We start from the raw sequence: 22,546 nt of genomic DNA, 5'->3' as shown, positions 1-22,546 counted from the left end.
TCTTGAAACTTCTTTAAACAGTATAGAAGATCAGATTCTACATGAAAACGGATGATCAAAATTTTGACCATGAAGTACAACCTTGACCTTGGGCTTACTTTAATTGACAAATGCATTCTGCACAATGTCCTTAACTTTTAGGCAAGTTTCACTCAAATCCATCACTGGGTACAGGAGTTATGTTGTGTTAACAACAGCATTACGGACAAACAGACTTACTGATGTGCATTTCTATCATCTCCCATCAGCTTTGCAAATACGTTAATGTACATACATATCAACAACGTATGAGGTTATAATTGATTTTGTTGATCACTGATTGAAATGAATGATGAAATACTAAAAAGTTAAAAGAATGCTATATTATCTTTATCCAGCTTGAAGTTCTTAATTTCAATATTTCAATTTTTATATAAGATTATTCTTATACTTCAACTCAAACTCTTTTACTTCATGAAACTGATAATATAAATTTACACAAGAAATTATTTGAGATTATAAATTCCATTGTGTTGCTTGTGTTGTTTATATTGTTGGTGTTTGCTGTCTATGTTGATTATGTATTTTTGATAATCTTTGTTTTGTTATTTCTTCATTCTTTTCTTTTTATTTGGAAATCAACAGTAATATGATCAGCTACAAACAATATTAAAATAAAATAAAATTAAAAATTGTTTCATGTTATGGTGTTCAAAATGTCAAGAATTTCATTGCTCAATCATCATTACAATGGTGTTTTATGTTTCCATCAAGTATTAAATTGAGACAATATTTTTACTGTTCCTATTAAGTGATTATACAAAATTCTTACAATATTTATAAACACCATTGATTTTTACGAAGTTGAGTTATTGAATTACTTTCATCAACCCAGTGGTAATTTTTTAATCAAACTAGCAGACCCTGAAATAGTTAAAATATAACAATTTAAAAAATTGATAACAATATGTTGGCAATATTTGACATTTCAATCACTGTAATAATAAATATGGTAAAAATAGTAAAACAACTTAGGGCTGAAATAACTCTTTTTACAAATCCTTATATCTTTAGACAACAATACCTTTCAAATGCTTTCTTTAACTTTTGAATACTATGTTTTCTCATGTTTAAGATCAACAAATCTTAGTCTTATTAGTAGAGGCCTAAATTCTGAAAGTTAACAAGATATGTGTTTGTCCCCTACTGCGCCGCTTTGAAGCTATATTTGACCTTTGACCTTTCACCACTCAAAATGTGCAGCTCCATGAGATACACATGCATGCCAAATATGAAGTTGCAATCTTCAATATTGCAAAGTTATGGCAAAATGTTAAAGTTGGAGCAAACAAACACACAAACCAACCAACCAACAGACAGGGCAAAAACAATATGTCCCCCGCTATAGTGGTGGGGGACATAAAAATCTAGAAAGAACTCCTACCGCCTGCCAGACTGGATGGGATCTTGGGGCATTCCATCAAAGCTCCTTCCGCATACTTGGGATTCACACCTTCTGTCTGAACTGGGGAGAACTGGCCCAAAGCTAAAGTGAAGGAAAGAAATCGAACTATTAAGTATCTCTTAAATGAATCACTTAAAACATTTTGAATTGGGAATATTAGGCAGTCATTAGGGAAATATTATTTTTTGAGGTTGTAGTTAAGTTCATTGTATTGTAGCCCCAAATATGCCCAAACAAGAGGACCATAGGTCTAAGGTTGCATAATTGAGACTTTGCAGAACTGAGCTGTTTTAAGCCATTATCAATATGTTTTTGGAAAACATGAAGATTTACCAAAAATATGCAACTATTAGAATTTCTCATTGTTTTACTATAGCATTAAGGAAACTTGCACCATGTTTTGCAATGTTTTTAAATGGACCAGAATAATTTTCAAAAGAAGAGATATCATTAAGAAAATTTACCACATGGTAGGGCCAATTTTAACCCCAGGGGCATAAATTGAACACAATTAGTAGAAAACCACAAACCACCACACAATGTTATATGCCAAATACCAAAATGTAGCTTGTAATGCACATTACATAAAACCACTTACTTGCAAATGTGAGTTGGGCAAATGAACTGATGATTTTTCCGACAATGTTGGAGGCTGTACACTGGTAGAAGCCATTGTCAAGGGTGTCAGTGGGATAGTCTATCGTCAGCCTTCCATTGGATATGGTGTATCGGGAGTTCATCTGTGGATATACAAAGTGATAATGTACTATTACATTCAGCATGTGGAATTTCTCTATTTTACCATAGTTTTAACCCTTTGCATGCTGGGTAATTTGTCATCTGCTAAAATGTCGTCTGCTGAATTTCTAAAATTAGCATTTTCTTCGATTTTTTTCAAAGAATACTATCAGAATAGCAAACAGTTTGGATCCAGATGAGACGCCACATTCTGTGGCGTCTCATCTGGATCCAAACTGTTTGCAAAGGCCTTCAAAATCCGGTTCCCGCACTGAAAGAGTTAAATAAGTTTAGGCATTTATTTGCACTTATATATTATTTGATGAAACAAAAACATTTTTTATGTGAAATTTCACGAAGCTGGAACAAAATCAGCAATATTTTTAGGATTGTTGATAAAAGTTATTAATAACAAGGGCTGTTTGTAAAACATGTATGCCCTCCATATATGGGCTGTCAGTTGTAGTGGCAGCCATTGTGTGAAACGTTTTTTGTCACTGTGACCTTGACCTTTGACCTAATGTAAGTTATCATCCGGAAACCATTGTACTATTTCGAGTCATTCTGACCTTGACCTTTGACCTAGTGACCTGAAAATCAATAGGGGTCATCTGCCAGTCATGATCAAGGGGGGAGTGAGAGGGGGGTATAATGTGGGGTGTGGTAATTTATAAGTTTAAAAAAAACAAGATGCGTTTGTGAAACACAATGTCCCCCTATATGACGTTTGATCTTGTAGGATGACCTTGACCTTGACCCTTCACCACTCAAAATGTGCAGCTCCATGAGATACACATGCATTTCAAATATAAAATTGCTAGCTTCAATATTGCAGAAGTGACATAACATGAGCAATTTTGACCCATAAATTTGACCTTGAAGGATGACCTTGACCTTTCACCACTCAAAATGTGCAGCTCCATGAGATACACATGCATGCCAAATATGAAGTTGCTATCTTCAATATTGCAAAAGTATTCATAAAATAAGCGATTTGGGCCACATATATTTGACCTCTGACCTTGAAGAATGACCTTGACCTTTCACCACTCAAAATGTGCAGCTCCATGAGATACACATGCATGCCAAATATCAAGTTGCTATCTTGAATATTGAAATACTGCAAAAGTGTACATTAAATTAGCGATTTTGACCCATATATTTGACCTTTGACCTTGAAGGATGACCTTGACCTTGAGCTTTCACCACTCAAAATGTGCAGCTCCATGAGATACATATGCATGCCAAATATCAAGTTGCTATCTTCAATATTGCAAAAGTTATTAAAAAATGTTAAAGTTGGCGCAGGGGGGGGTAGGGGGGGGTGGGGGGGGGGGGGGTAGGGGGTGAGAGGGTGGTATAATGTGGGGTGTGGTAATTTATAAGATGTTTAAAAAAAAATATTTTTTTGGGGGGGTGGGGGGTGGGGGGGGTAAGGGGTGAGAGGGGGTAATAATGTGGGGTGGGGTAATTTATTAGATGTTTAAATAAAAAATTGGGGTGGGGGTGGGGTAGGGGGGAGTGAGAGGGGGGTATAATGTGGGTGTGTGGTAATTTATTTGATGTTAAAAAAAAATGGTGGGGGGGGGGTGGGTAGGGGGGTGGGAGGATAGGGGGGCTGGGGGGGTAGGGGGTGGGGGGGGTGAGAGGGGGTGGGGGGTGAGAAGGGGGTTTAATTTGGGGTGTGGTAATTTATTACATGATATTTAAAAAAAAAAAATTTGGGGGGGTGATATCCTCTATTCATTAAACATGAAATTTAAAATTATTGCATTTGTTTCCCCTGTATATAAGAAAGATATAATAGTGTATTACCTCCCCTGTCCTGCTTATATTTATATTAATCAACAAAATTAAACATTAACACAATATTTAATATACAAAATATACAAAAAATCTCATATTCTGATAATATTTTTACTGATCCACTGTATTTTACTCAAAGGATGATGTTTCATTGGACTGATAATTATAGATTTAGGATTACAGACCAGTTGCTTCAGTAATATTGTTCAGAGTTTGCCCTGTTGGCCGCGTATGCATTCTTGAGTTATCATTCAAAAACCATTTTACTATTTTGGGTCACCATGACCTTGACCTTTGACCTAGTGACCTCAAAATCAATAGGGGTCATCTGCGAGTCATGATCAATGTACCTATGAAGTTTCATGATCCTAGGCCCAAGCATTCTTGAATTATCATCTGACAACCACCTGGTGGACGGACCGACAGACCGACCGACATACCGACATGAGCAAAGCAATATACCCCCTCTTCTTCGAAGGGGGGCATAAAAATTCTACAGATTGATACACTAGTAAATCTTTGTTTCTGTGCTCCACTTATTAAGCCTCTAGAAAATGAGCCTGATTCTACTTAAAATGCCTCCATGTATGATACTAACATTTATATATTTAAGTCATTTCTTTTTATAATAATTGGTGAAATACAGACACCAACAAGAGCTGTGTTCATGAAACACAATGCCTCCTACTGCGCCGCTTTGAAGCCATATATTTGACATTTGACCCTGAAGGATGATCTTGACCTTTAACCACTCAAAATGTGCAGCTCCATGAGATACACATGCGTGCCAAATATCTAGTTGCTATCTTCAATATTGCAAAATTTGACCTTAACCTTGAATGATGACCTCGACCTTTCACCACTCAAAATGTGCAGCTCCATGAGATACGCATACATGCCAAATATCAAGATGCTATCTTCAATATTGCAATATTTGACTTTTGACCTTGATGGATGACCTTGACCTCTAACCACTCAAAATGTGCAGCTCCATGAGATGCACATGCATGCCAAATATCAAGTTCCTATCTTCAATATTGAAAAAGTTATGACCATTAAAGTTTTCCGACGGACGGACAGACTGACATACTGACGGACAGTTCAACTGCTATATGCCACCCTACCGGGGGCATAAAAACAGAAAGCATTTGATAATACAATTAACCACAGTTAAATTAGTTTATTATACTTCAAAATCACCATAAATTATTATTTTCTGACCAAGTTGGAAAAACATTACTAAAACTGTTATTTCGAACATCGATAATCCAAAGTCACCTTTCTTTCGAAGTATTTTTGGGTCCCGATTTTGGTTCCTCTTTCTCCGAAAAGCGTGGGGATAAAAACAACATCCCTTAACCTCGCCCAACAGGCCTACCTGAGAATTAATCGCAACTAAGCCAGTTGAGGTATTTCGTGTCCACAAATACTCTGCCTGGGGGATGGAGAAGGCGATGCACTCCATGTTGACGGAGCGGCTGGATTTCTCCATCATCACTACTGTACTGCTGGCCTCCATCACAAACTTGGGCCCCCGTGGGACCATGTTGACATTCTGACTGGATACACCATAGTCTGTAAAACATCGAACAACATGAGTTATTTTGAAGGTTTTAAAAAGCATGCAGCAAAATAGTCCGTAGTTATTTTGACTTTCTTAAAAGCATGCAGCAAAATAGTCTGTAGTTATTTTGACTTTCTTTAAAGCATGCAGCAAAATAGTCTGTAGTTATTTTGACTTTCTTAAAGGCATGCAGCAAAGTAGTCTGTAGTTATTTTGACTTTCTTAAAGGCATGCAGCAAAATAGTCTGTAGTTATTTTGACTTTCTTAAAAGCATGCAGCAAAATAGTCTGTAGTTATTTTGACTTTCTTAAAAGCATGCAGCAAAGTAGTCTGTAGTTATTTTGACTTTCTTAAAGGCATGCAGCATAGTAGTCGGTAAAACCCTGAATCATAGGTTTTATTTTGATGGTTTTAAAGGCATGTAGTTTAAGTTTTTTTCCACAAGTTTATGGAGTCACTTTCACTAACACCTGTTCAATTTTAATACAGGTAATTGAGAATGCTATTCACTATCATAACCATTTGACAATAAGTCAATCATTTCTAAGGTGACTTTGGTGATTATCAACCATGGCCGTCAAGTAAGACCATCAAACACTAGCATGAAAATTGGCAAAGGTTCAAGGAACTTGTTTTTCTTCCAATAATGTACTCATCAATATCTGCGCCAACATGGTATAATGCGCAAGCAATGTCAATGTGACGCACACCAGTTTTTTCAATCTAGTTGAAAAATATGGGCTGTCCGTTGTAGTGGCAGCCATTGTGTGAATACGATTTTTGTCACTGTGACCTTGACCTTTGACCTTGTGACCTCAAAATCAATAGGGGTCATCTGCGAGTCATGATCAATCTACCTATGAAGTTTCATGATCCTAGGCGTATGCGTTCTTGAGTTATCATCCGAAAACAATTTTACTATTTCGGGTCACCGTGACCTTGGACCTAGTGACCTCGAAATCAATAGGGGTCATCTGCGAGTCATGATCAATCTACCCATGAAGTTTCATGATCCTAGGCATATGCGTTCTTGAGTTATCATCCAGAAACCATTTTACTATTTCGGGTCACCGTGACCTTTGACCTAGTGACCTCAAAACCAATAGGGGTCATCTGCAAGTCATGATCAATCTAGTAGTACCCATGAAGTTCAAGGATCCTAGGCGTATGCGTTCTTGAGTTATCATCCGGAAACCATTTTACTATTTCGGGTCACTGTGACCTTGACCTTTGACCTAGTGACCTCAAAATCAATAGGGGTCATCTGCAAGTCATGATCAATGTACCTACGAAGATTCATGATCCTAGCCCCAAGCGTTCTTGAGCTATCATCCGGAAACCACCTGGTGGACGGACCGACTGACAGACCGACATGTGCAAAGCAATATACCCCCTCTTCTTCGAAGGGGGGCATACCGTAAAACGCTGTGTATAACGCGCATTTATGTATAACGCGCATCTACTTTTTTAAGCTAAAAAATCGGGAAAAAAAGTTTGTGAAGCAAAAAAATCGGGGGAAAATTCCGTACCACAGGCTAAATGAAAATCGTTATATTTACATTGCCGATCTTCCGTGTTCTTTTATTGCTTAAATTATTAACTATTTTAAAGACTATAAGGATACAACTAGTTTGTGTGGTTTTTTTTATCATATGCGTAAAAATAAATGTTTGGATTTAAATGAATTATGCATGAAATGCACACTTTCCACGAGGAAACCATCAAGGTTTTCATCATGTGTCTCCGAAGTAACTGTCTACAATTTTAACGTGGAGGAGTACACTTAACGGATGGATTAGTTATAACTAAGAAACTGACATTATCGATTGGTATTGTCACGTGGTTATTCATGCATGACTTATTCACAACCGCGCGTTTATTTACATTGCTGATATCATGCGTTCTTTTCAAGTGTCTATAATTGACAGGAGACTTTAATGACTCAAACTTCTCAACACCATTACAACATTTCCGGCGATAAACAAACAATGGAGGTGTGAAGCCGTTTGCCGGTTGCACGTTTTGATAATAGCCCAGCTACACAAAACTTGACAGGTGACGCAAATTGCTCGATAACCACATCCTCAATCTTGACAAGACGTATGAAAACGTGTAAACAAACACAACATCAATTTTATTAACACATTTGAAAAGCAAGAAAAATAATCATAAATATATCGGGAAAGACCTTGCCGATATACAATTGTAAATCGACAAGTGCCTCCAAATAAATTGTGTAACCCTAGTACAGTAGGGTATAATATTGTGGGAAAACAATAACATTTAAATAAAAATGGCTTCCTTCGTTGTTCATTCTCTTCTTCAAATTTATTTGATTTCAATGCTCTGTACGTACCTGAAAAAGATAGAAAATATTTATGTTAACTTTATAATGTTTGTCCATCTTATTCAGATCGTAAATACCGGGAAACAAAAAGATACGAATTACCGCAACTGGGAAACTGACAGGGAAAAAATGTCTTGGCATGGCTGTAGTTGCGCATAACGCGCATCAAGTTTTTAAAATGAAATTTTGGGGTAAAAAAGTGCGCCTTATACACAACTTTTTACGGTAATAAAATAGAAAAGTCTGGGCTGTCTAAGCACATAATGTGATGAGGCCACTCTTTAAGGACTCAACACTGTCAGTCTGTGTAAGCCCTCATCAGGGCTTCGTCTGGCTCAAAAAAATTATATGGTCAATTTAGAGTAGAACAAAGCAATTCTTCACATTTTATCAGTATTACAGGCTTTTATGAAGAACAAGTTGTAGCCAAATGAAAATTTCTTGAGCCAACTTTTTTAATGCATGGCCATTTGCTTATTTGGCGAATGGCAGAGCAGACCCTTCCTGATGGAAGTTGGTTCCATCTTCTGATAGTGGAGCAAAAGAAATGAGAGACTTGTGGGTCAAGCCCCACTTTGAGATGTTGGAGGTCATGGAATGGAGAAATGAAGCTGCTGGAATGTCTAGAATACCTGGTTAGCATAAGAGCCCTGCTCTGCAAGTGGTTACCATTCCAGGTGTAGAATTAATCAGTGAGGTGGTGCTACTTGTCCCCTCTTAATCACATATCAAAAATCTTTCCGCATGGCACTAAAATGAATCAAGCTGGTTGATGCTGATTGCAGTATGGGGATCCCAGACAGGTGATTTGTATTTGCCAAAGGGCCTCACAAGGGTCTGGTAACACTATGATTTGATTGTCAGCTGTGGCTGTGGATGTTATGTGGGTGTTCCATGACAGTTTCTTGTCAATGTATACAACAAGGTCTCCGCCACTTTTGACCACTTGCATGACATTTCCATGGATGTAATACTGTGTCTTTGTTGTTGACCTTTTCTTGGTAAATTTGATCATCTCTCATTTGCATGGTTGAAAGGTCATGAGCTAGTCCACTTCCCTTTGTTGGAGCCTGTCTAGGTCTTCTTAGAGAGTCTTAAAGTTTTCTGCTGATCTGATGCACCTGTTTTAGACTGAATGGTCTGCAAAGTCGTGACAAGTAACATACCTTTAAAGGGAGGTTTATTAATGTACAAGAGGAAAAAAGCAGCCTAAAAAGCATTCCAATGATTTTCCATCGATTACAGGGCTAGCGCTGGCCCAAAATATCTTTGAGCCACCCAGATCTAGGGGGGTCCGGGGGCATGCCCCCCCCCCCCCCCCCTCCCCCCGAAAAAAATTTGGATCCTAGATTGTCTGTGTTGCGTTTTTGGGCCTATTGCCAACCAGTTTTCTCATCTTCAAAATCTTACCTTTAGACTTTGCATGTTTCGTCACCGAGTCTTTTTTCAGGATATTGCAACCTACAGTGAACGTGTTGGAATTCTGCACCTTAATGCATAGGCCACAGTACATTGATTTTGATTCATTCTCAAAGCGAAGCCAATTATTATCAACTTTTCATGACTCTTAGCATGCTCTAGTTTTTTGTGTTTTATTTTTTTTGTTTTTTTGTTCAGACTCATTTTTCGTCCAAAGGACGCCTTAAGGTTAAAGAAGCCATGTTAGCGACTGTACGGACAAAGTGGTTACTTCTATTTATATTGTAGACGATATGAATTACTCTTCCAATGTGTTACAAATTCGTAACTTTAATTAAACTTCAATTGCAATTAAACTGTGCGTGTTTTTCACGTTTTCCAGTGATTAAAATACGCCGCTGTTAGTTAGCATAGTGTGTGAGTAAAACGATCAAATTAATTACCTAATTATCACCTTTCATTTCAATCGAAAATCGGCAGAAAGTTTTAACATCAACGACATAGAACTAATTATTTAATTATCACTCTTTAATTTAAATTGATAGTCAGCTTGGAAATAATTAATTTATTGTCACGCTTATTTTCATTTTTAATCTTATAATACGACATTTGCGACCGGCCGCTATTTTGTTTGCAGAAGACAATATTAACTGTGTATTCAAAGCTCCACCCATTTTTACGTTTCATTCAACAACGTCATTTCATGTGTAATCGAGTTCAGTTTTGATTGGGCAGCTACCATGTGCACTTCAATAACAATAAGGTCAAGCGATGTCTCGATACAGGTTCAGACTGGTTTTCGTTCACTGTCCAGATTGCGAATACTTTCATTGAAACAAAGAGATAAATATAGAAAACCAGTTTCGGGTTAAAATGGCGGCTGTTTTTAATGAAATTTTACGAGATTTTAGCATTTTCGCAAATCGCATTTTTCTTGAGCCAAATTCTCAATATTTTCGCAAATGGCTCAAGTGGCGAACGACAGCGCGAGCCCTGGATTATAACCCTCAGAAAGCTTTGGAACCATTCAAGAAGGTTGCCTAAAACTTTGTTGCACTCCAACTTTGCAGCCAGTCTGTGGTGAGGGACCTTGTCAAAGGCCTTGCTGAAGCCCAAAAGGATGGCAAACCACTTGTTCGCTGCCATCAAGACTTTGTGTAAGGTCTTCTTAGGCAAGTTCAAGTTTGCTTTCAGTAAATATAGAGTACAGCAAGCAGAAATAAGTGCTTGACCTACAAGCATTTACAAAGCAATATCGCCCCCTTGTTCAAGTTTAAGTTTACTTTCTGTATTTCTGACAGTATAGCGTTAAGAATGAAATGGTCTACCAATATTAACTCATTTATGCCTAGTGGACTTTCCCATCTTTCTAATTTGGATCAATTTATTTCCACAATTAGGGACGTCTTGTATATTCATTTCTACCGTAAATCCACGAATATCATATGCACTTTTTTACTTGCAAAATTTTTCTTCAAGTAGGAGGTGCGTATTATATACCAGTTTAGAGCAGAACAAAAATTTTCCTGTCACAATTTTCAACTTTATCACTGTTATTTGCTGCGTTGCAGCCATTTTGAACTACACCATTACATCAAAGGGGGGTAACAGGGCTCGCGCTGTCGTTCGCCATTTGAGCCATTTGTGAAAGTATTGAGAATTGGGCTCAATAAAAATCTTATTTGCGAAAATGTAATAAAATTTCGTTGAGAACATCCGCCATTTATATCAGACTGGTTTTCTATATTTGTCTCTTTGTTTCAATGAAAGTGTTTGCAATTTGAACAGTAAACGTAACCCGGTCTGTACCCGATTACGAGACATCACTTGAACTTATTGTAATTGAAGCACTCATGGTAGCTGGCAAATCAACATTGAGCTCGCTTACACATGAATTGACGTTGTCGAATGAAACGTGAGAACGGGTGGAGCTATCGGATAATATTAGGTCATTCATGCGCAGACACTGTAAACTTTGAATACACATTTATATCGTCGTCTGCCTACAAAATAGCGACCGGACGCTAAGTCCTATAAAGAGATTAGCAAATAAAAAACAATGTGACAATACCCGTAAATAAATATTTCTAGGCTGACCACTTTTTATCTTTCTGCTGAATATTTACCATATGTGAAGTAAAGAGTGGTAATTAAATACTTAGTTCTATGACGCTAATATTACACCTTTCTGCAGATTGCCCAATTAAATTGACAGGTGATAATTAATTAATTAGTTTTTTTACTCCCAAACTATCCTTAATGACAGCGGGGTATTTTAATTAAAGGGATACGAGCAAAACATGAGCGGTTTAATTGTATTTAAAGTTTAATTAAAGTATGGAGTTTGTAACACTTCGGAAGAGTAATTCATCTAGACTACTAAAAAACGGAAGTAACCACTTTGTCTACTTATTATTTTATTGTTATTATAATTATTATCGTCCTGAATATTGTCAAATGGAATTAAATGTTAAAAAACAACAACAGCGTCTCTGTTTCTTTCTTTTGCAATTATGACTGCTTGACCTGGGTGTCAGCAGGTGGCCCGTGTGTTATCGGTAACGATCAACGGTAATATAAACAATAGACAGAGATATTTATTATGCAACTGTCATGACAACAGCACGATAACACATCGCGATCTTGGGTATTACTGTGAAACAGATGGTTGATAACCCCAAATCGACTTTCTATTTTCACAACACAAAAATATATTGACCCATTTTTCGGAAATGGCTGATATCGGACACTGATTTTTTAAGTGCGTATTTTACTCGGATTTTCAATTTTTACCGATAAATTTTGACCAAACTTGGGGGTGCGTATTTTATACGACGGCATATTATATTCGTGGATTTACGGTATATTTAGAATATTTCTTACAGAAATTCCTTTATGCAAACAGCGCAGACCATGATGCAGCGTCTCATCTGGGTCTACACTGTTTGCAAAGGCCTTTTTTTCTAGACGCTAGGCATAAATGGGTTAACAAAGCAATATACATTCTGTCATGATTGTTCTGAGGTGTAACTATTGTGCCAACTTGGACACACAAATGATGTGAATATAACAGCAAGCTTACCAAAACCTCTTGATTGTGCGTTGATCCTGTACACTTCCATTCGACTGATTTCACAGATAAATGACCTTTTCATGTTTCTGTCAGATACTGTTATGATGTTATACTGCAGATCTGAAAATATAATCAAAATTTCAGTTTTGACATAAAGGAAATAATTAAAAAATAATTCATTGATGTCTCAAAACTTTATATTGTTTTTAAATTAATAATGATGCAATTTTTGATTACATATGAATTAATGCAAAAATACAACTTTAGATACGAGTTGGTTGCATTACATGATTGTTTTTTTGTTTCTGATTGCAAATCATTATTGTTAAAATTCATATTAAACGTGTACTTGTTTGCAATTTCGAAATAAAATGTGTTGGACCTATATCAAACCCTATGAACAGAGGAGCAAGTTGCTTGGAGAATCTTACTTCTGGGATCAAAGCCATACACGAGGATGTCCCTGGTGATGTCCGTGTTATTTGGCTGCGTGATATCGCGCCAAAACTGTGAATTCATTGGAATTTCTCTGTCGATGGCAGTCCACACATACCGGGGGATCTTTTTTGACGAGTCTCTTTCACCACTCGTGTACCAGTCTTGCCTGTTAAGTCACATGTATGTAAAAAAATATCTGCAAAATGTATCGGTATGTACCGGTACACAAGGCAACATGCAACACTAATTCCCCGAGAAGAAAACACTTACTGCTATTCAATAATCAATAAACTGATAATTGGTAACAAATAAACTGTTAGCAAAAAGACTATGCTGGTTTTATGGTAAAGGCGTTCAAAATAACAAAAGACTCTAGACCAGTATTCAGTGCATTTTGCCCTCGAAATGAGAATTTTCTACAAAGGTTTATAAAGAGCATTAATATCAACTCCTTTTTTAATATAGTCTTTTCTTTTAAAAGGTGAAAGAAAAAAAGCTTAAATGTGAAAGCAAAACAACTTTTGTTTCAAACATTTTACAACAAATATTATCATAATAATGTTTAGCCTCTACTTCAAGAAGCTTAGGGTATGTTCAATCTTTACATTAAAAGAAGAAGCAAATTTATGGTTTTAAGATTTTTTCTGATTTCAGCTTGGTTTTGATATATATTAACACAATGAAAGTTCATGAACATATTATAGATTAAGTTACCTTAATCTGTCCAGATTCAAAAGTTGTGCTGCAATAAACCCGTGCTCTACCATATCGTTCACACTGACCAGGGCAGCTCCATTTTGCTGCAGATACAAAAAAGGAAATCAAAAATGAAGATTGTGAAATCTAAAGCTAGAAAAATATTGTTCAACCCAGACAGGGTTCTCTATATACATTCATTCCATATAAAAATTTACAATCAAACAAAAATGATTTAATAAGGAGAAAAATAGAGATGTAGGAAACAACCTACTTAAAACATACAATTATGCATAAATACAGTACTTAAACATGTGTAACATGCACCTTTGAAAGTTTTTAATTCCGAAATGGAGGACAAAAGTTTAATAATAAAGATAACTGACAAATCCGACTTTAAATCTGCCACCATTTTACTATTGGGATAACAGTTGATCACTTTTTACATTAAAGTTTGATGGTATAAAAGTTCGCGTCATACATGGTACAGTTTCGTATCGGTAACAGGGACTTTTCTGACTTTGCCTACCTGGCAATACTGGCTAGCCTCGTCGTACTTCATAGGTGGATAGATATTGAACTGAAAGCAGGTATCCCCACTGGCCAGCCATCCTGCTGGGCACACTATAGCAGACACCAAAAACTACTTGAACACAACAACAACACTAGACCTTTGTCACAGACTTGACGTATTGCCCCACATGCCGCATTGACACAGACTTTTTTGCATGCTGTCTTCACAAAACAAGAGAATCTAAACGGCGATTTTTAAGAATTATTATGCCATTATTATTTATGGCCATTTTGAGCTTTGAACTCTTGAATTCTTTCGCATGACACGCCGTCCAATGACTGTGAACAAAATTAATGTACATAGTCATTTTAAAATCTCACAATGAATGACATAGTTATGGCCCGGACAAGCTCATTTATGGCCATTTTTCACTTTTGAACTCCAAGTGTGACCTTGACAGATATCGACGTAATTCTTTGGCATGACACATTGTCCAATGATTGTGAACAAATGTACTAAGTAATTTTAAAATCTCACTATGAATGACATAGTTATGGCCCGGACAAGATCATTTACGGCCATTTTTGACCTTTGTACTCAAAGTGTGACCTTGACCTTGGAGATATCAACAAAATTCTTTCGCGCGACACACCGTCCAATAATGGTGAACAAAATAGCCAAATGATTTTAAAATCTCACAATGAATGACATAGTAATGGCCCGGACAAGCTCATTTATGGCCATTTTTGACCTTTGAACTCAAAGTGTGACCTTGACCTTGGAGATATTGACGTAATTCTTTCGCGCGACACACCGGCCAATGATGGTGAACAAATGTGCCAAATGATTTTAAAACAAGGGACAAAATTGTCACAAAACCAGGTTTTCATTGTGAAAAAAAATCTGATAAAGGGAGACAACTCAAACTGAACTTTTGAAATGAACAAACAAAATTAACCCCCTTTGTAAGTTTGTTTTAAAATAAATCTATTTTTAGTCGTGGCGACCTTGACATTGGAGATATTGACGTGATTCTTTCGTGCGACACACCGTCCCATAATGGTGAACAAATGTGCCAAATGATTTTAAAATCTCATAATGAATGACATAGTTATAGCCCAGACAAGCTCATTTATGGCTATTTTTTACCTTTGAACTCAAAGTGTGACCTTGACCTTGGAGATATTGATGTAAATTTTTTGCGCGACACACCGTCTAATGATGGTTAACAAATGTGCCAAATGATTTTAAAATCTCACAATGAACGACAAAGTTATGGCCCGGACAAGCTTGTTCCGCCCGCCCGCCAGCCCGCCCGCCAGCCCGCCAGCCAGCTCGCCCGCATTCGCCAATCTAATAACCAGTTTTTTCCTTCGGAAAACCTGGTTAATCACACAATGAACAACATAGTTATGGCCCGGACAAGCTCATTTAAGGCCATTTTTTATCTTTGAACTCAAAGTGTGACCTTGACCTTGGAGATATCCACGTAATTCATTCACGCAACACACCGTCCAATGATGGTGAACAAATTTGCCTAATGATTTTAAAATCTAACAATAAATGATAAAGTTATGGCCCGGACATGCATTTGACCTTTGAACTCCAAGTGTGACCTTGACCTTGGAGATATTGACATACTTTTTTCACAAGACACACTGTCCCATGATGGTGAACAAATGTACCAAGTTATTTTAAAATCTAACGATAAATGACATAGTTATGGTCCGGACAAACTGTCGGTTTAAAACACACTAAGTGACCCCGTGACCTAGTTTTTGACCCAGCATGACCCATATTCAAACTTGACCTAAACATCATCTAGATACAACTTGTGACCAAGGTTGGTGAAGATCGGATGAAATTTCGGGACAGACCAACCGACAGACAAAGTGACTCCTATATAGCCCCCATTACCAATGGTAATGGTGATATAACAAGCAGAAAGAATGTTACTTCTATTCAACTAAGTGCCTTACCTGCGCCTTTAAATCACATTTTTGTGTGCATGCATTTGTCACTTCGACATACATACAAAATAACAATTCTGCCTTTTCATGGCGTATCTACAGGTCTGCTGGGACCTATTCCAATAGCAAAATGCTCAAAAAAAAATAATTGTGAATTAGAAAAAATTGTGAATTTGATTATTTTTTAAGAAGTTATAACAAATCAGATTACAGATAGTAAACTATTCACAAGGTTTTTTCCCACTTTTTGGGAAGAGAGCCCATGGCTTTTGGATTGGGAATTTTATTAGCATTTATAAGATATTGGGAAAATAAATTAGGATTAAAAAAACACATAAAACACCTATAATTGCAAACAACATCAAGATCAACAGTTTTCATTTGGCCAGGTTTTTTGTATAGGAATCTTTTTCAAGTAATATTTCGAATAATGTGACATATTTGTTTCCCATTCAGCACAATCACAAAACGTTTTAATTTCATCTCAAATATAATAAGCGCCTGAACAACACAGAGAATATCAGGCACACTTATGATGCTGATGTTACCAAAATTCTGGTATAGTCTAAAACCCGTACAAGACTGGATCAGACTACACTTTGTTTAAAAGCGAAACAGCCGTTGTTTTTTTTTTGATTGTTTTTTTGGCAAATTTTCGGCAAAAAGTATACTTTTTACTATTGGGAATAGTAACTTGCTTCATTTACCTGTACTCAGCAGTTGTGCACTTGATATGGTCACCAGGCTGAGTAATATCCACAAACGATTCATCTTCATTGCTAGAAAAAACAAATCATTTGAAAATTCATGTTAATAGAAATTAAGCAGCGTCAGAAGCTTGAATTATTTACTATTTTAAATGCAGCTCCAATACTGAACTATACCTCTGCTTTGATAGTGCACTTTGCAATTTTTTTAATTAATTTAAGGGCCATTTCATTGCGGACATATTCACGTGGTTGTACATTAGTGCAATTTCAATGGCAGTTTTATAAAAATCAACACAACATAAACTGAAATGACTTATATTAAGAGTGCTTAATGCTAGATAAGAAAACAAGTACTATGAGTACTATTAGTTTATATAATAACAGCTGTTTGCTGCTCATCAGTATCTAAGGGTTGGAAATGAAGCCTTTACAATTTGAATCTAGGAAGAAAGGTCTTTAATAAAATTTAACTTTCTAAGGTACTATACAAATGCATCAAAAAACATATCTTAGTGGAAAAGGGTTAAGAACAATGTACTTCTGCAAATGGATTGACAAAGAGTACCCTGCCAATTATCTGACCAATTTAACTATTGGTGAGAAACATTAAACATCAGTAAATAATCAAATAGTACATAAATTTGCGAAAATGCGGGGATGCAAAAATAAGACCAGACTGCAACACAGATATTAACATTTTTCTGTTTGTGACATATGTAATAACAACAAAGACATATCTGAAGTTTCAATTAAATATCTGCGATACATAAAGTATATTTATTTAAAATCATGAAAAGATATTAAATTTTTCTAAGATACAAGTCAAAGACCCAAAAGTTATCAGCATTTGTCAGTGAACATTATGATTCTGAAGACAAATAAATGTCTGTAGTAATCAGAGAGATACCAGCTATTTGTTGCCTTCTTTATAAAGTACCATAAAACAGCACTTTCCCTATTAGGAAAAAGTTACAAATGTCCAAAGTGCTGTAAAAAAAATTCCCAATGGAAGGTTTTTAAAAAAGAATTTTTATTTTTTATAAATAAAATGCAACATTTAGTTAGTTTCCCTATGCAACTCTATAGTTTGAACCTGATTTTATATAATATTGACAAATTGACAAAATTTTGTTATCAATTTGTAAGTATTTGGGAGCAAAAAAATCAAATACTAGTACACCAATTTCCCAATATGACGACTTCACAATGCAAACTTTCTCAATATCAGGGTTTTTCATTCACAATTTTCCCAATTGGGCTGGAACCAGTGCTTTTCCCAATTGGGAAAACAATCGCTGGACACTCTTTGTATGCAAAACATACCCTGAATGGTCTTAGTACACTTGGGGCATAACTCTGGTACATACAACATCTACAAATTGTAAACTCATTAACTCCTCAATAGTGATAGTATGTATGTGTTTTCTTAAAATGCATTTGTATTTACATTAAATTATTCTTAATCCATGAATGATTGCCTCAAACCACTTTTAAAGAGAATGCAAAACTGGTTAATGCTGCAAGAAGAATGATCAAACCAGCACGAGAAAAAATATTGCATGCACAATTACATGTAAATGTTGACTGTGGTTTATAATCCATACATTGATAACCAGGAATTTGACCTTCATGTTTACAATTGTTTAGAACAGGAGAAAACAGGTTAAAACATAGACCAGCCAGCTGGTAATAACAGCAAGGAATAAACAAGTGTCCCAGTGCATGTATTATGTATTTGTTGTATCATGTTTCTTCTCAATATTAAAATACATGTACAATAAAGAGGCAAACATACAAATTGTTTTCATTAGCATATGTATTATTAAAAACTTTTTACATTAATTGAGAAAGCCAAGAATATGCATAAATAACAAAAATATTCACATTGATAATAGGAACAGTAAGCCAATGTATAGATGGAAAATTTGGCTTAAAAATATGGTATATTTGCCAGTTATAAAATATAAACTTTATATTACTATCAGGCAAACAAGAAATCCATCTCTTAAAAAATGAATGGTTTGGGCGATATTGTTCAAACAATACAGAGTGATGTGGACCAGTATGTTGCAATCTTTTACAAAAAATGGTAAAAAACAGGCTGGATTGGCTGCATGGTACTTATTTGATATGAACTGTATGGGTTCGAATTTAATGATCTTACCATTTCAATAACTTGTAATTTCAGCAACATTAAATTAAACAGTGTGATGTAACAAACATAGCATAAAGCTGAATATACACATAAATAAATATAACCATGTTCGTTACTTGCCAGATTTTGTCACTCCTTATGGAAGGTTTACAAAAGTCATGGCATATTTATGTCAAGCTATAAAGCAAAAATTGTGAAATGTATGGAGAAAATCAATGTATATAGGGGTACACCAGTATTCATTCTTCACATAAGGCGTGTTTTTCAAGTAATAATTGTCAAATGCATCAAATATTGGTCAGTGCTGCATTTTAAATCACTGTTGCGGAAGTTTTTTTTGGTAACTGTACATGAACTGTCAAATTCTGGTAGACCTTCTTATTGTGATTTTCCTTAGCTATTGGTTGCGCTATGTCAGAATATATCAAGCAACATTTTATGTTAAGCAGACATTCCCAAAGTGCAGGACCGTCAGACCTGACCGACGTTTTTAAGACAGGTCAGATTGAAAATGTTATGTTGCCGGTCCCAATGTCGGGTAAATAATTGAAGAGCAAAAGTTTATTTATTTCAAATAATTAAAGCCTGATAATAAAAGAGAGCTAAAATGAAATATAAGCAGTGAAAATCACGCCATATTTTTGTTGACATTTATGAGAATTGCACAATTTCTCCGATGCAAGTAAAAAATAGTTCCAACGGTTAAACGAAAACATGTTCTGTTGTAATCCGGGTATAAACAGTTGGTTTCTGATCAAATTTATGCTTAACAGTGCTTTTTCATTGATTTATTAGTTGGTCGCGTAGCCACCAGCTAATGTTGTTACTCAAAATTTCAAGTCGGTTCGGCTTATCTACGGAGAGCCTAATTCCTGCCACATCTGCGCGAGAAAGAGTTGTATAATTTATGCAACAGGTTTGAGTTCTCCAACTATATTCATTCACAAATGGAAACATTATGTGAATATCATGTTAAATATAATAGTTTTGAACGGAGCTTATATAGAAAAGAATCAATAAACAATGATTGTATTTTACATGTCGCGAAAGAGATTGTTTAAGAATGATTAAGATTGTTTATGAATGATTAAAATAGTCCACTTTCTGCTGTGTCTTCATGACATAGTATTTTTGCTCAGCCCATTCATAATCTGAGGCATATAATAGATGCGGCTGCAGATAAACAAGGGAGAGTCCAATTGCACCGGTGATAACAACGCAATAGTATCAGGTTACGCTTGTTAATCTGAGGCTATTAATAGATTCGGGAAAACAACGCAATTGTATAAGGTTACGCTTGTTTATATTCTCAATTTATAAAACGTTGAACATGAGTTCAGCAATAACATCAGGGATACGATAGACAACAACAAAAATGCTTCATAATCGCTAAAACCTAATTAAACAAACAATTAAATATAACACGAATGATCTGTATCGTAACCTTGTTTATGCTTCTACAGCGGAGATTTCTGGGAAACGTTCTTTTGTTCTCAACAGATAGCGGCGATCTTTTGTATTTACGGGTGCTAGCAACGCATTAGTAGAAGGTTAAGCTTGTTTATATTCACAGTTCTCAATTTATAAAACGTTGGACGTGAGTTCACCAATTACTACAGGTATACTATAACAGGTATACTATAGAGTAAAGTTTGCAATTTACTTTTCAAAATAAATAAATAAAATGAAAACAAAAGTTTAACTATTGTGTTTTTTTTTTCACTTATAAGTTGCATATTCACCGCATGTAATGTGTGTTGTCAGTGTCAAACCACACATTAGTGTAAGAAGATAAAAAATATACTACGGGAGTGCACATCATGTGTATCTTCACATGCCTTATTATGAGTATATTTCTTCACTATAAAAATATATTGTATGTTAATGTTTGATAAAAACGCAGTTTTCTTTCCACACATTTAAATAACACTTTCATAGCCGCGTCATGCGAAAATGGGTCTTATGCGTTGTGCATTTGCGCAGTCAGGTCAGAGGCGATGCTGTTCGCTATAAAATCTCTCAATATGTTATGGTCTCATTATGTATCTCCTGACCAGACTGAGAGATGAGCAGGCTGAGTGAGCTATATATATATATGATGGGCACATAAGACCCACTTTCGAATGACGAGGGTCATTAAAAATCTCATTGCGAATTGTAAATGGCACATTTAAGCACAATGCTTTTCAATACAAAATTGAATTCAAAATAGCAAACTTGTAAATAAGGGCAGCCTATCCAGGCGTTCAGAAACGATTTCAAGACGTGTTGAAGGAGTACGGCAAACATTGTGGTTGGATAATTAAACGATTTTCTTCTTATCGTGACACTATACTATTTTGGTAATGATTGTTTTCTCATCTTGAAAGCAAAACTGAAATTCTGCGAAATAGACTTTAACGCGTAATTGTAACAGGGCCACAATTTGTGTCGTTTGAACATTCAGAGAGTTGTCCGGAATTCCTTACACTGAACAGTGCTACATCCTTTTCGCTGAGCTAAGACACAGTTATGTAGCCAAAGTTCAGAGGTTTTATCTCGAATCAGGTTTTATCTCAAATCAGCCTATGAAATATTCATGCGTGTTTGCTGGCGTTATGTAAAAGTCATTAAGATGAAAAGCTGAGTAAAACAGCTACGCCGAAAAAGCGCATGAGTGCTCTATACCTATGTTTGGGTAAGAGTTGTTGACACCTTGTGAACTGCTAGAGTTACAAGTAATGCATAAACAAAAATGTACGGGTCAACAGGGCTGTCTCGATGACTACCTAATTCATGAGTAAAAAGTATTACTCATAGATTAATTATTTATTTATTTTCATCAATTATCTTCTTGTGTATTTTGAATTTGTATATGGTGTCAAAAATCAAAAGTTTTGTAAAGTTAATTTTCATCATGAAATTATATTCTTAGTGAGATAGGTATTCGATATTCCAACAATATTCATTTAATATGATGGTGAATGCAAATTGTCTTTATATTCAGTTCTCACTGCCATTTTCATAATACTTTCTATGCTTTCAGAACGTCCAAAAAAAGCCATGTTGTTTTCATTTTGTCTAAATTTTGATTGGGAAAAACGCGTTGTTGTGGCCAGAGGTCCAGGTATGCATGAATTATACTTTTTATGATTGAAAAAATCATCATAAAAATTGGCATACGCATTTTGTGCAATTATCAGTTGAACCAACAGTGCCCAAATTCGGATTATTTGATCAGACATTTTAAAATGCATGTTTATGTAAACAAGAGTAGATGTTCTTTATTATTAATACATGTTTTCTGCATGTTCATGTATAGATTTTTTATAAAATACAAAATCAAAGACTTTTGTGGGAGTATTTAAAATACTCCCACAAAAGTCTTTGATTTTGTATTTTACTCATCAGCTAAAAAAGTCATGAGTGAAATACTCTTTTATGTTAAAAAATTATCTGGAGCTCTGGTTGTGGCTAAAATTGGGAAATCATGGTTTGTGTTAACAAATGCTTACAAATTTGGAATAAAAGTGATGTGAATAAATTTACTTAGTTTTAACTTATAGAGCTTGAAGGGAGATGAAATAAATGTTGAGATTGATTTGTATTTTTTTTAAATAAATATTTGTTAAACCTTCAATTGGGAATTTTTGGGTCTCATTTGGGAAAAATATATACGTTTTCTATTGGGA

General features: G+C 35.6%; 1 protein-coding gene across 2 annotated transcripts in view; it reads right to left on the bottom strand.

Annotated features, from left to right (window-relative positions):
• Positions 1-22,546, bottom strand: part of LOC127881250 (contactin-5-like) — a 68,411-nt gene that overhangs the window by 33,482 nt on the left and 12,383 nt on the right. For both annotated transcript variants that reach the window (XR_008049978.1, XM_052429003.1), the window contains exons 2-9: positions 16,718-16,789; positions 14,056-14,150; positions 13,545-13,630; positions 12,824-12,996; positions 12,402-12,512; positions 5,367-5,563; positions 2,043-2,184; positions 1,424-1,525 (exon numbers count right to left, since the gene is read on the bottom strand). Coding sequence is in view for 1 of the 2 variants with exons in the window: in XM_052429003.1 (XP_052284963.1) it covers positions 1,424-1,525; positions 2,043-2,184; positions 5,367-5,563; positions 12,402-12,512; positions 12,824-12,996; positions 13,545-13,630; positions 14,056-14,150; positions 16,718-16,789 (978 nt within the window). In the remaining variant the exon portion in view is untranslated. The remainder of the gene's footprint in view (positions 1-1,423; positions 1,526-2,042; positions 2,185-5,366; positions 5,564-12,401; positions 12,513-12,823; positions 12,997-13,544; positions 13,631-14,055; positions 14,151-16,717; positions 16,790-22,546) is intronic.

This window comes from Dreissena polymorpha, chromosome 5, assembly GCF_020536995.1.
Source record: "Dreissena polymorpha isolate Duluth1 chromosome 5, UMN_Dpol_1.0, whole genome shotgun sequence".
Classification (NCBI taxonomy): Eukaryota; Metazoa; Mollusca; class Bivalvia; order Myida; family Dreissenidae; genus Dreissena; species Dreissena polymorpha.
The sequence above is the reverse complement of the archived record's forward strand: the minus strand, read 5'-3'. Positions and strand labels throughout refer to the sequence as shown.